We start from the raw sequence: 12330 nt of genomic DNA, 5'->3' as shown, positions 1-12330 counted from the left end.
CTCACAAACAAAACTCTCCAGTGTAGGGAACTTTTTATAGGAACTCTTTCTAGCAAACTTTTCTTGATTGCTTTAGGGCTGTCATTACCTCTGTCACATTTAAAGGCCAGCTGCCATTTGGCAGCAGACTGCTGCTTGCCACATCTCCTTTCCTTCTATCTGGTAAGTGTTCCTATTTTGTTTTCCTTTCATCTCATCATTAAAGGAGATAACACACAAGTATGCAAATGGATAAACTGATGGGGAAAAATCTTTTAAAAAATAGATTAGTACCTGGAAGAACTTTAAGCTCTGCTTCATCACTGTATTTGGGTGACCCACCACTTTCAATGACGCAGCGATAGAGTCCTCCATCCCCATCTGTAACATTGCTAATGATTAGAGCTCCACTTGGTAATGTGAATACGCGGTCATCCAAAAAGAGTGGCTGACGATCCTGCTCCCACTTCACAAATGGTACCAGATCAGCATTGACCTCGCAGTTCAGAATTATGCTGTTTCCTCTATAGACAGATGTTGATTCTGGCTGACTAGTGAACCTTGGAAGTCCTGGAGAGGAAGGTGAAAAGAGAATGGAAAAATCAAAATTATTCCAAACTACCACAATTCTGAAGGTCAGACCAACAATCTGACTTTAAAGCCTGACAAAAGTTGCACTCCAACTTTCTAGAATCAGCAGATATGGATGAGAATAAGAAAAAAATTGCTTATTTGAACAAGTGAATACAACACAGATTCTACATGGGACATCATATTAAATATGTTTTAATAGGGGGAAAGAAACACTGAGGGCCAAATTGTGAAAGCCTTTATGGGAGAAGGAGACGACATGCAAAGAAAACTCACCCACTTCCCCCTGTGTGCTCCCTCTCTGTGTCCCTAGGAAGCAAACAGTACCCCAGAAAAAACGGTGAAGCCTAGACCAGTGCCCTCTTGGGCATCAGGCTATATATGCTTTGGGCCAAATGATGACATCTAACCACTGGTCCAAGTAAGCTGTGGTGTAGAATCATATCAGGAACTCAGAGAAGGACTGCACATGGCCCCACTTCCTCTCAGCATTTTTTTTTTAAATGCCATGCACCCCAGGGTTGAGAATAAGGCCTGAAATTATCACAAGACATAATGCATGCCCTGGGGAAGGAGAGGAGGCTCCTGGAATGCTCTTCCCTTCCCAGTTCCTACATTCTGTGAGAGGGCCTATTAAATACAATTATAGGCTGATGAGAGGTTTAAGTTAAGAATTTAAATTCAAAAGTCAGGAAATTCAGAAGTGTGCTCCCCCCAATGGCAACATTATCAGTGTTCACTGCACAAACGACAAAGATATACGTTAACTTCACAGTCATTTAGTCATTCAATCTCATTGAAACACAGTAGGAATGTAGTGCATAATTCTCTTAGGCCCCTTTGAAAACACTAAACTTAAAATACCGCTGTACTGGTGCACATGAGCAATATGACTAATATAGCTTTTGAATGTCTTCATATGCAAGTGTTTACATTTTCAGCATTAATTTTGCATTTATGTATTTTTGTGCATTTAATTTCCCTGCCTTACAAAAAAGTTATCCCTGGATGCAGCACTATGGCATAACAGCTGTATTTTGCATACTACTGGCTTTACACTACCATATATACTCGTTCATTAGCCCGTTCATTTATAAGCTGACCCCCCCCGAGATGGATAGGTAAAAACAGAAAAAACTGTATGACCCTTTCATAAGCCAACCCTATATTTCAGAGGTTGGCAAACTTTAGCTCCTGGCCCATCAGGGTAAGCCGCTAGCAGGCCTGGACATTTTGTTTACCCTCAGCTCCCATTGGCTGGGAACGGCGAACCACAGTCACAAGGAGCTGAGGGGCTCCATGCCTGCAGACGCTCCAGGTACCGAAAGAGTCTTCTATAACAAGTACTATATATTCAATTCAATGATTCCACAGAGTTCAAAATCATCAAATTTTGATGTAGGCCCGTTTATAAGCTGACCCCCACTCTTTGATGCGTCACTTTTTTACCAAAAATATTCAGCTTATGAACGCGTATATACGGTATATCACTTTCTAGATAAACCAACAAATCTAGCTGAAACATTATAATAAAAATGCATTGCTCTGCAGTCTTCAAAATTTGTTTAAAAGGCCTAATAAAATGCCTAGACAAAAGTTCATTTAGGAAAAGGATGAGATTATTTCCCTTTAACAAACTAAAAATGTTAAAGTTTAAAAACCCTAAATTCTCATAAATCAGGAAATTTACTCCAAGTTCCAACACCAATTTATTCTTTGTCTCTTCTCCAACCCCCACCCAAATCTAAATTTTCCAGTACAGGCCACAAACCCCAAGGAAATTACATACCAGTTTGGAAACCCAGCCCACCCACTGGATACTGACCAGAAACCCATGCTTCAAGTATGATATCATCTTACTTTCTACAAATGTGGCAGAGAAATAATCCTACCCTCTGTTCATCACGCCACATGAGCTGGGGCTCACACCATATCTTCTAAAACAGGTGGGGCTTTGCTGATATTACTAATATTGATCAGAAAACCAAATAGAAGTTAGTGATTGTTATATCCTTGGGAGCAGCCGGTTTAGGAAGAAATCACTTGAGGCCAGACAGCAGACAGCTAACAAAACCACCATTTTATTTACAGACTCAGAGAACTCACCCAGCCGGCTGAAGCTGGCTGAGCTATCCCCTAATAATCTAACTCAGTTGCCATAGGAACCAAAAACCATGACAACCAAATACACAACATATTCCTCCCCCGCTAATAAGAACATCCCCTAAATAAAACACACACTAGACTAGAGAAGGAGGGTAGACTGCCTCCATTCCCGGCTAAACCCTGGGGATTATTTTGCCCCATAACCATGGGTTCGCCCTAGCTAAAGATCCAGCCGATGAGGAGGCCTTCTGTCTTTAGGTGGATTACGGCGAACTTCTGGTGTTGTTGCACCCGAAAGTACCATGGGCTCAGGGTCCGCAGCACGAACGGGTGAGGAGGTGGTATCAGCTCGTGCTGGGCAAAGGGGCATCTCAGCCGCCGGCAGTAATGGAGGAGGACAGTCAGGAATAGGTGATTCGGTGTCTCACCAGAAGAGGTGAAGTCAGACCCCTCAATTGCAGATGTGTCCTGAGGACTGGCATGACCTGGCAACAGCTGATCTACATGTCGCCGCCAGGTAAGATTCTCTGCAGTCCGGACTGTGTAGGAAACAGGTCCTGTTTGAGTGATGACTGTGGCCGGGACCCATTTAGCTCTGGAAGTATAATTCCGAGCCAAAACTGGCTGTCCCGGGCTAAAGGTTCGGTCTTTTGCTCTGGGTGCCCGTCTGATGACTTGATATTGCTGCTGATGTTGCACAGTTTGTCTGGGTTCAGAAGGTTTCAGCAGATCAAAGCAAGTGCACAGCTGTCGTCCCATCATTAGAAAGGCCGGAGATGCCTGGGTCGTAGCATGAGGTGTGTTTCGGTAGGAAAGTAAGAAGGTATCCAGACGCTTTTGAATGGAGTGTTGTCCCCTTGTTGATTTCAAAGCGTTTTTCATTGTCTGCACAAATCTTTCAGCTAATCCATTGGTGGATGGATGATATGGTGCTGACGTGATGTGGTGTATCCCATTTGCCTTCATAAAATTTTGAAACTCCTGAGAGACAAACTGCGGTCCGTTGTCACTCACAAGTTGTTCTGGCAGACCAAAACGACTAAAGAGTCCTCGTAGTTTTTGGATAGTACTCTCTGCAGTAGTGGACTGCATTATAGAGACTTCTGGCCATTTAGAATGGGCATCTATTGCCACCAAGAACATGCTTCCTTCAAGGGGGCCAGCAAAGTCAACATGAATACGTTGCCACGGGTTTTCAGGCCAGTCCCATGGGTGTAGGGGTGCCCACTGGGGTGCATTCCTCACACCCTGACATGACATACAAGCTTTTGCCTTCTCTTCAATAGCACTGTCCAATCCAGGCCACCAAAAATAGCTTCGTGCAATTTCCTTCATGCGCACTATTCCACAGTGACCAGAATGTAGCTGTTCTATCAGCTGTGATCTCAGTGGTGGTGGAATAATGACACGTCTCCCCCACAACAAACAACCAGATTGGACCGATAACTCCGTCCTTCTGGACATGTAGGGAACAAGGTCAGATGAGACCGGAGAGGTTTGTCGAGATTTTCCATGCATCACCAGGTCCATAACTTGGGACAATACTGGGTCAACGCGGGTTGCCTTCTTTATCTGAGTAGCAGTGATGGGTGTATTCTCTACCTGTTCAAAGTAGAAGATTTCCTTTTGGGCACTATCTTGATGTTTGACCGGCAAAGGCAACCTTGAGAGGCCATCTGCATTGCCGTGCAGAGTGGATTTCCGATATTTGATTTCATATGTGTGTGCTGAAAGTAACAATGCCCAACGTTGCATACGACTAGCAGCTAATGGGGGAATGCCTGTGTAGGGTCCAAAAATTGACGTCAGAGGTCGATGGTCTGTGAGAAGAGTAAACTTTCGCCCAAACAGGTACTGATGAAACTTCCGAATTCCAAAAACAATTCCTAATGCCTCACGTTCGATTTGGGCGTAGTTAGTTTCTGCTTTGCTTAGAGTGCGTGAAGCAAAAGCAATAGGTCTCTCTTCTCCCGAAGGCATAATGTGTGACACGACTGCTCCCACTCCATAAGGGGAGGCATCGCAGGCCAATTGTAGGGGTAAGGATGGATCAAAGTGCGTTAGAACTTCAGAATTTAGCAATGCATCCTTAGCTTTGTTAAATGCAACATCACAGGCTTCAGTCCACTTCCAGGCCTTGTTCTGCCCAAGGAGCTCATGAAGTGGTTCTAGCAGTAGTTCAGTAGTCCTAGAAACGAGCGCAGCTGGCTTACATTTCGAGGTGGGGGAGCCTCCACAATAGCTTTAACTTTTGCAGGGGCCTTATGAAGACCTGCAGAATCAATGATGTGTCCCAAATATTCAACAGAGGGCTTGAAGAACTCACACTTGTCTTTGCGAACTTATAGGCCATACTCTTCCAGTCTTTGTAGGGTAGCCTCTAAATTCTTTAAGTGATCCTCTTCATTTCTTCCAGTGACCAGGATATCATCCAGATAGCACTGAACTCCTGACAAGCCACACAAGATCTGGTCCATAGCCCTCTGGAACAGGGCGGGAGCAGATGTTATTCCGAAGGGTAGGCGGCAGTATCGATAAAGCCCCTTATGAGTCACAATAGTCAACAGCTCTTGGGACTTTTCATCGACGTGCATCTGTAAATATGCTTGACTCAGATCAATCTTACTGAACTTTTGTCCCCCAGCCAGGCCTGCGAAGAGGTCATTGATGCGGGGAAGCGGGTATTGCTCTGCACACAACACTGGGTTGACAGTGACTTTAAAATCACCGCAAATCCGGAGAGAGCCATCTTTCTTCACTATTGGAACGATAGGAGTGGCCCATGAGCTATGGGTAACTGGTATTAGGACTCCATTGGTGACCAGGCGCTCCAGGTCTGCTTCAACTTTTGGCCTGATGGCATAAATCATCTCCAATCACAGCAGCATGTTTCCTTAGTATAGGGGTTAGACTGGTTTCTTCTTTAGTCATCCGGTGCACTTCTGCCCAGTTCAGTTGAATCTTCCCAAGCCAAGACCTACCCATTAAGGCTGGGTAGTTACCTCTCACCACAAACAGTGGCAATTTAGCCACCTGTCCATTGAGCTCCACCTTAACATCAATAGTGCCCAGCATAAGCACAGCTTCTCCCGTATACGTCTTCAGAACAGTTTTTGTTGCCTTAAGCGGAAAATGCTGTAGCTTTTCTTTATACACAGTCTCGGAGATCAGTGAGACGGCTGCACCGGTGTCCAGTTCCATGCGTATACGTTTGCCATCCAATAACGGGGTTACCCAGTATTCATGTGAGCCCACTGCCAAAGACAAAACATGCAGTGGCACTTTCTCTTGCGCTGAGGTGTCACCTTGATCATCCTGGGTCTGCTCTAGGGTATGCAAGGTTCCTCTTTTTGTCGGCCAGACCACAGGCCTCCTTTTCTTTTGTTTACAGGCACACTCAATGTGTCCCTTTTTGCCACAGTGTCGACACACCAGGTCCTTACACCAGCATTCCGATGCCTGGTGACCCGGCTTACCACAGCGGTAACATTCTTGACTCTGCACCGTTTTGTGGGTCAGTTCTTGTGACACTTTTTGCACCCTAGGGGATGCACCGATGTATTGCGCCTCCCTTGTAGCCAGTTCCATGGAGACAGCAATATCAACAGCCTTCTGTAAGGTAAGCTGAGCCTCTGTCAGTAGGCGCTTCCGTATAGCTTCACTGTACAGGCCACACACTAACCTGTCACGCAGGGCATCATTTAACATCTCTTTAAATTCACAGTGTTCTGCTAGCTTTTTTTAAATGGCTACAAATTGTACAACTGTTTCATCTTCCTTTTGGTCTCTTTTGTGGAACCTATATCTTTCAGCAATTACCAGTGGTTTTGGGGAGAAATGGGACCCCAGGATTTCCACAATGTCACTGTAAGATTTAGTCTCAGGCTTAACAGGGTGTAGTAAGCTGCGTAGCAGGGAGTAGGTTTTAGCCCTACAACACTTAAGAATATTGGCACCTTCTTTGTTTCTGTAATGTCATTTGCAATACCAAAAAGCTCAAAACGCTCAGTATACACATGCCACTGCTCTATATTCTCATCAAAAGGTTCCAGTGGCCTGGTCAGTGTAGCCATGATTTTAGTTTCACTTTCACAGTCAGTGCAAACAAGCAGTATTTTTATTTGTTTGTTTTGTACCTTGACTTCTACGTCCTTCTGTTACTGGAGCAGCACCAGGATCCCATCCATCGTCGCCACTTGTTATATCCTTGGGGGTAGCTGGTTTAGGAAGAAATCACTTGAGGCCAGGCAGCAGACAGCTAACAAAACCACCATTTTATTTACAGACTCAGAGAACTCACCCAGCCGGCTGAAGCTGGCTGAGCTATCCCCTAATAATCTAACTCAGTTGCCATAGGAACCAAAAACCATGACAACCAAATACACAACAGTGATAAAATTGTACTCCATGTATCCTATTAATTCAGTTTAGACATCATGATAACCCATCCACCCTTACAAGGTAAGATTAAATTCTGTACACAGTATAACCTAGAAGAATGAATGCTGGTTGTAGCATATGACTCAATACCACATTCTTGTAATTCATATATGCAACAGGTAGATTTGTTTCTTCCATGTGGCAACTCATGTGTGTTTCCCACTAGTAAGCAGAGAATAAATGGCTGTATAGGAGCAGAATTAAGGTTGGTGTCAGAATTTTAATTGATAAATTTCCTGACTTTCAAGCATCTGGGTTTTTTTTTTCAAATAAGTTACAAAGTATTTTCAACTCTCCATTCGCCCCTGCCAAGTTAAAAAATATTTTTTGCAAAATATTTTAATGAACTTACTAAAAGCAAAGACAATTGAGTCTTCCCAAAGTAGATGAAGTACACTATCAGACCTGCATTTCTATGAGTTCCAGAATGATCTGAAAAATCTCAGTGGAAATAAAATCAAGAGAACACTAGTACATATCGAAAGACAGAAAAGTAATTTAATTTACTATGCAGCTAGATCAGATTTGCACCATAATTCACAAGTCACCATAAGAGTCTTCTATAACAAGCCAGAAGTCACTTGATCAACAATAACAGTCAAATGACACACTCACGCTACTTCCTCACATATGCAGCAAGCAAAGCATTTTGACCATAAAAGCTGTAGTCCTAGTGAAGCCAATTATCACTGGGTAGAAGTATTTGCTAGCCAGAATAAAATGTATGCAAACATTCTTACTGCAGAGTTGTTATAACACAGTATAATAGAATTCAACATAAATATTAAACCAGCCTTTTAAATTAGTGTTGAAAAGTCTAAAACAAAAATATATGCAAGGGTCTAAATTGTGAAGGCTTCAACTACAATAATGTTCAGCATAGTGTGCTGAATTTCTGTATTCCCGACGAAAAAACCTAAGTGAAATGTTCACATTTGAAGGTATTTACAACCTTAAGATATATTATTTCACGTGTTATCTTCATCTACCTTGCCATCACTCTGCCACCTTCCCTCTTTATTAATTATGTATGAAAATGAACCATGGTCATTTGCTTAAAGGAAGCTGGAAAACAGCTGACTATGCTAGGTTTTGATGATGTTGCTGCCAGTGCCCTTCACCTCCTCCTTCATTCAACCATATGAATGATCACTATCTGACACTAAATCCACCTTAGTCACAAAATGATTGGCAGAAAAGTAAGTTTGTCATGGGGTTCTCAGAAGCCAGATAGGATGATGAGTGGCACAGAAATGGAAACAGCTATAATAGCCATAGTTACGATTACATAACTATTTCCATTCTAACCCAGTCTCTTCAGAAGCTCATAACTGTCTGAAGCTTTCAACTTTCAGGCCGAAATTCTCCCTTTTTTGGGTTAACAACGGATTTTTTTCTTGAAGTTTGAGCAAAAATGGTTGAAGACACTGAGTAAAATGGGAATGATAAATATTTTTGCACAATATTTTATTACACAGCTCTACAGTCAAAATAACTGAGGGCTGAAGGGTGAAATTTTAGCGCGGAAATGACCCTCTTTGAGAAATGCCTTCACTTTTTACCAGTTATTACCACCCGAGGGACTGTCAAACAAGGAGATTTTTCCTTCCCAGGACAATCTGCAGCTAAAGGAAAAGGGATGAAGCGATGTTGTAAAATGAAAACCGTACTTAACAGTTTAAATTTCAAATGCTTCAACTGTTTCTCCTTATTCTGCATAATTAATAAAACGTTAAAATGGATTTGTAATGGAGTTTTGCCATGGCACTAAGCAGACTATGGTCTCTGTATACCAAACCATGAACTTTGTTTAAGATAATTTAATGTTGGTCCCTTTCACGGTCATGTTAACATCTTTGATTCTTTGGGCCCATATAGTCCATTTAAATTAATGCAACTGACCCTGTCAGATATTACTTTAATACCGTTGAACCCTGTTATGTCGCCGGCCTAGGGGTTTGCCAAAAATAGTCCAGATAACCGATGATCGAGATAAACCCCTATCCACCCCCCCACCCCTGAACTCCCCTGCCCTCTCTCCAACACCCCCTCCCTGCCCCCTTACCGCGGTGCCTGCACGTGGCTGGATCCGGCGAAGCGGGACGGGGAAGCGGGGCCGGGCGGCCGTGGACGGGGACCCGGAGCCGGACAGCCAAAGAAGCGGGACCTGGTAAGCGGGCCGGGGGGCTGGCGAAGCGGGGACCGGGTAAGCGGGGCGGGCGGGCGGGCGGCAGGCGAAGCGGGGACCGGGTAAGCGGGGCCGGGCGGGCGGCAGGCGAAGCGGGGACCGGGTAAGCGGGGCCGGGCGGGCGGGCGGGCGGCAAAGCGGGGACCGGCGAAGCGGGGCCGGGCGGACGGACGGGCGGCGAAGCGGGGACCGGCGAAGCAGGGACGGACGGACGGGCGGGCGGCGAAACGGGGACCGGGTATGCGGGGCCGGGCGGGCGGGCGGCGAAGCGGGGACCGGCGAAGCAGGGCCGGGCGGCCGGGCGGGCGGCGAAGCGGGGACCGGGTATGCGGGGCCGGGCAAGCGGGGCCGGGCGGGCGGGCGGCAGGCGAAGCGGGGACCGGCGAAGCGGGGCCGGGCGGACGGGCGGGCGGCGAAGCAGGGACCGGCGAAGCGGGGCCGGGCGGGCGGGCGGGCGGCGAAGCAGGGACCGGCGAAGGGGGGCCGGCCGGCCGGGCGGGCGGCGAAACGGGGACCGGGTATGCGGGGCCGCGCGGGCGCGCGGGGACTGGGTATGCGGGGCCAGGCGGGCGGGCGGCGAAGCGGGGACCGGGTGGACGGGCGGGCGGCGAAGCGGGGACCGGGTATGCGGGGCCGAGCGGGCGGGCGGGGACCGGCTATGCGGGGCCGGGCGGGCGGGGACCGGGTATGAGCGTCCGGGCGGCGAACCTGGGACCGGCGAAGCGGGGCCGGGCGGGCGGGCGGCGGGCGAAGCGGGGACGGGGTATGCGGGGCCGAGCGGGCGGGCGGGGACCGGGTATGCGGGGCCGGGCGGGCGGCGAAGCGGGGACCGGGTATGCGGGGCCGGGCGGCCGGGCAGCGAAGCGGGGACCGGCGAAGCGGGGCCGGGCGGACGGGCGGGCGGCGAAGCGGGGACCGGCGAAGCGGGGCCAGGCGGGCGGTGAAGCGGGGACCGGGGAAGCGGGGCCGGGCGGGCGGGTACGCGGGGAACCGCGGGGCTGGGGAGCCGGGGCTAGGGCAGGAGTCGCGTGGCCGGGGAGGGATGCGGCAGGAGCCGGTCAGGGCCGCCGCTGGAGTTACAGTCGAACCCATTTATCTCGACCTCGGTTAGTGGCAAAAGCTCTTCTGTGCTCCAGATATTAGGGTTCGGCGAGATTAAAGAATCGACATAACCGATGAGAAACCGGTAAGACAAAGAGGGAGTTTGGCGGTTCCACTACTAAAACGTCGACTTAATAGGGTTGGCAAGTTAACCGAGGTCGAGATAAATGGGTTCAACTGTATTTAACAATTTAGCAAGAAGTGAAGTATTTAGCTAATCTTTTCAACTGTGGATTGGCCAAAGAATTCTTAAGAAAACTGATCTTATCAAGGTCAATCTAAATAGTTTGCAATGATAGGAGCAACAGCCCTGATAAGTGCACATATCACAGTCACACTCAGTAAAACGGCATATTAAAGTAGCTGTTTTCATATATTTCCTTAGCATCAAATAAAAGCTGCCTCAATTAAAAGAGAGGGAAACAAAGAGAGAATTGCTACCTGAAAGCAAAAATACATTGAAAAATACAGACATGTAAAGGGATGCTGTATCAAGGCTTTCTTGCCTCATTCCCTGCTCACTTCACAGTTTCATTCAAAATTCACAGGGATTAGGTAAGGGATTCTGAGTACTTTACTAGAGCTGCAGGAGCAGAGCCAGGGTTCCTGCAGAGCCCTTCCCTCAACCTCATAAGGATCTTATACAGTCTGCAGGAGCCCTCTTGACTTTTCGCTATCCAGCTGCGTTAGCAATAGACATACCATGTGTGAAACAAATCCTTATTTAGCTACTCACTATATGAGCTTGGCAAACTGCTGTGCATATTCATTATTCAGGTTTCTCAGCTGTCACATAAAACCATTTTTTTCCCAGAAAAAGTGAAGGCATTTCTCAAAGAGGGTCATTTCCATGCTAAAATTTCATCCTTCAACACTCAGTTATTTTGAGTGTAGAGTTGTGTAATAAAATATTGGGCATAAGGGCAGGGCACTGGGCAGGGGGGCAGCATGGAAGGGGCATGCTGGCAGTGCAGGGTTGGGCAGGCCAGTGTGCGTCTAGCAGCTGTGGGTTTGTAAACAGTGCCCTTGTGCTGGGCTGAGTGGGGCCACTCCTGCTGCGCTGCGCATCATTGCCCCCAACCGGCTCCTCGCTCTGTGGACCACCCCCCGTCACATACCCTATTTCCCCAATGGGGGCCCAAAAATATGTTTGGCGCCAGGCCCACAAAAAGTTAAACAGGCTCTGGCTGTGGGTGCAGACCCTGGGGTGGGGCAAGGGATGAGGAATTTGGGGTGCAGAAGGGCTCTTCGGGGTGGGATCGGAAGGCAGGAGGGGGATCAGGGTTGGGGCAGAGGGTTGGGGCCTGGGAGGGGATCAGGGCTGTAGGCTCTGGGCGATGCTTACCTCAAGCAAATCCCGGAAGCAGCAGCATGTCCCCGTCCCGTCTCCCCCGGGCTCCTACGTGGAGGCACGGACAGGCAGCTCAGCACACTGCCCCATCCGCAGGCGTTGCTTCCACAGCTCCCATTGGTTGTGGTTCCCAGCCACTGGGAGCTGCGGGGGGCAGCACTTGGGGTGAGGGCAGCATGCAGAGCCCCCTGGCTGCCCCTATGCATAGGAGCTGGAAGGGGGACATGCCGCTGCTTCTGGGAGCCACGTGATGCGGAAGCTAGCAGGTAGCCTGCCAGCCCCACTGCACGGCACTTCCAGGATCCCTTTTCGACCGGGTATTCCGGTCAGAACATGGACATCTGGTCACCCTAGTTGGCAGCCAGCTTATGTTTTCCATCAGCAATTTTTGCACTCGCATCCCCCAAAGTTTTTTCTTTTTAAAAGGGGAGTGATGGCTGGAATAGCCCATCTTCTCATTATTTTGATTGCCAGTTAGGCCTAATTTCTGACACACCAATTTTAGTCCACTGATTTACAGTCCCACACTTCTTTTGTTTACCAGCCTTGATCTCAGCATAGTCTTTGAGTAATA

General features: G+C 47.9%; 1 protein-coding gene across 8 annotated transcripts in view; it reads right to left on the bottom strand.

Moving 5' to 3' along the window:
* NEO1 (neogenin 1) overlaps positions 1 to 12330 on the bottom strand; it is a 553761-nt gene that overhangs the window by 264303 nt on the left and 277128 nt on the right. For all 8 annotated transcript variants that reach the window (XM_044979726.1, XM_044979730.1, XM_044979728.1 and 5 more), the window contains one exon: positions 274 to 549. In XM_044979726.1, the coding sequence (XP_044835661.1) occupies positions 274 to 549 (276 nt within the window). The remainder of the gene's footprint in view (positions 1 to 273; positions 550 to 12330) is intronic.

The sequence above is a fragment of the Mauremys mutica genome, chromosome 11 (genome assembly GCF_020497125.1).
Source record: "Mauremys mutica isolate MM-2020 ecotype Southern chromosome 11, ASM2049712v1, whole genome shotgun sequence".
NCBI lineage: Eukaryota > Metazoa > Chordata > Testudines > Geoemydidae > Mauremys > Mauremys mutica.
Note: the sequence above shows the minus strand (reverse complement) of the source record. Positions and strands in the feature narration are given on the sequence as shown.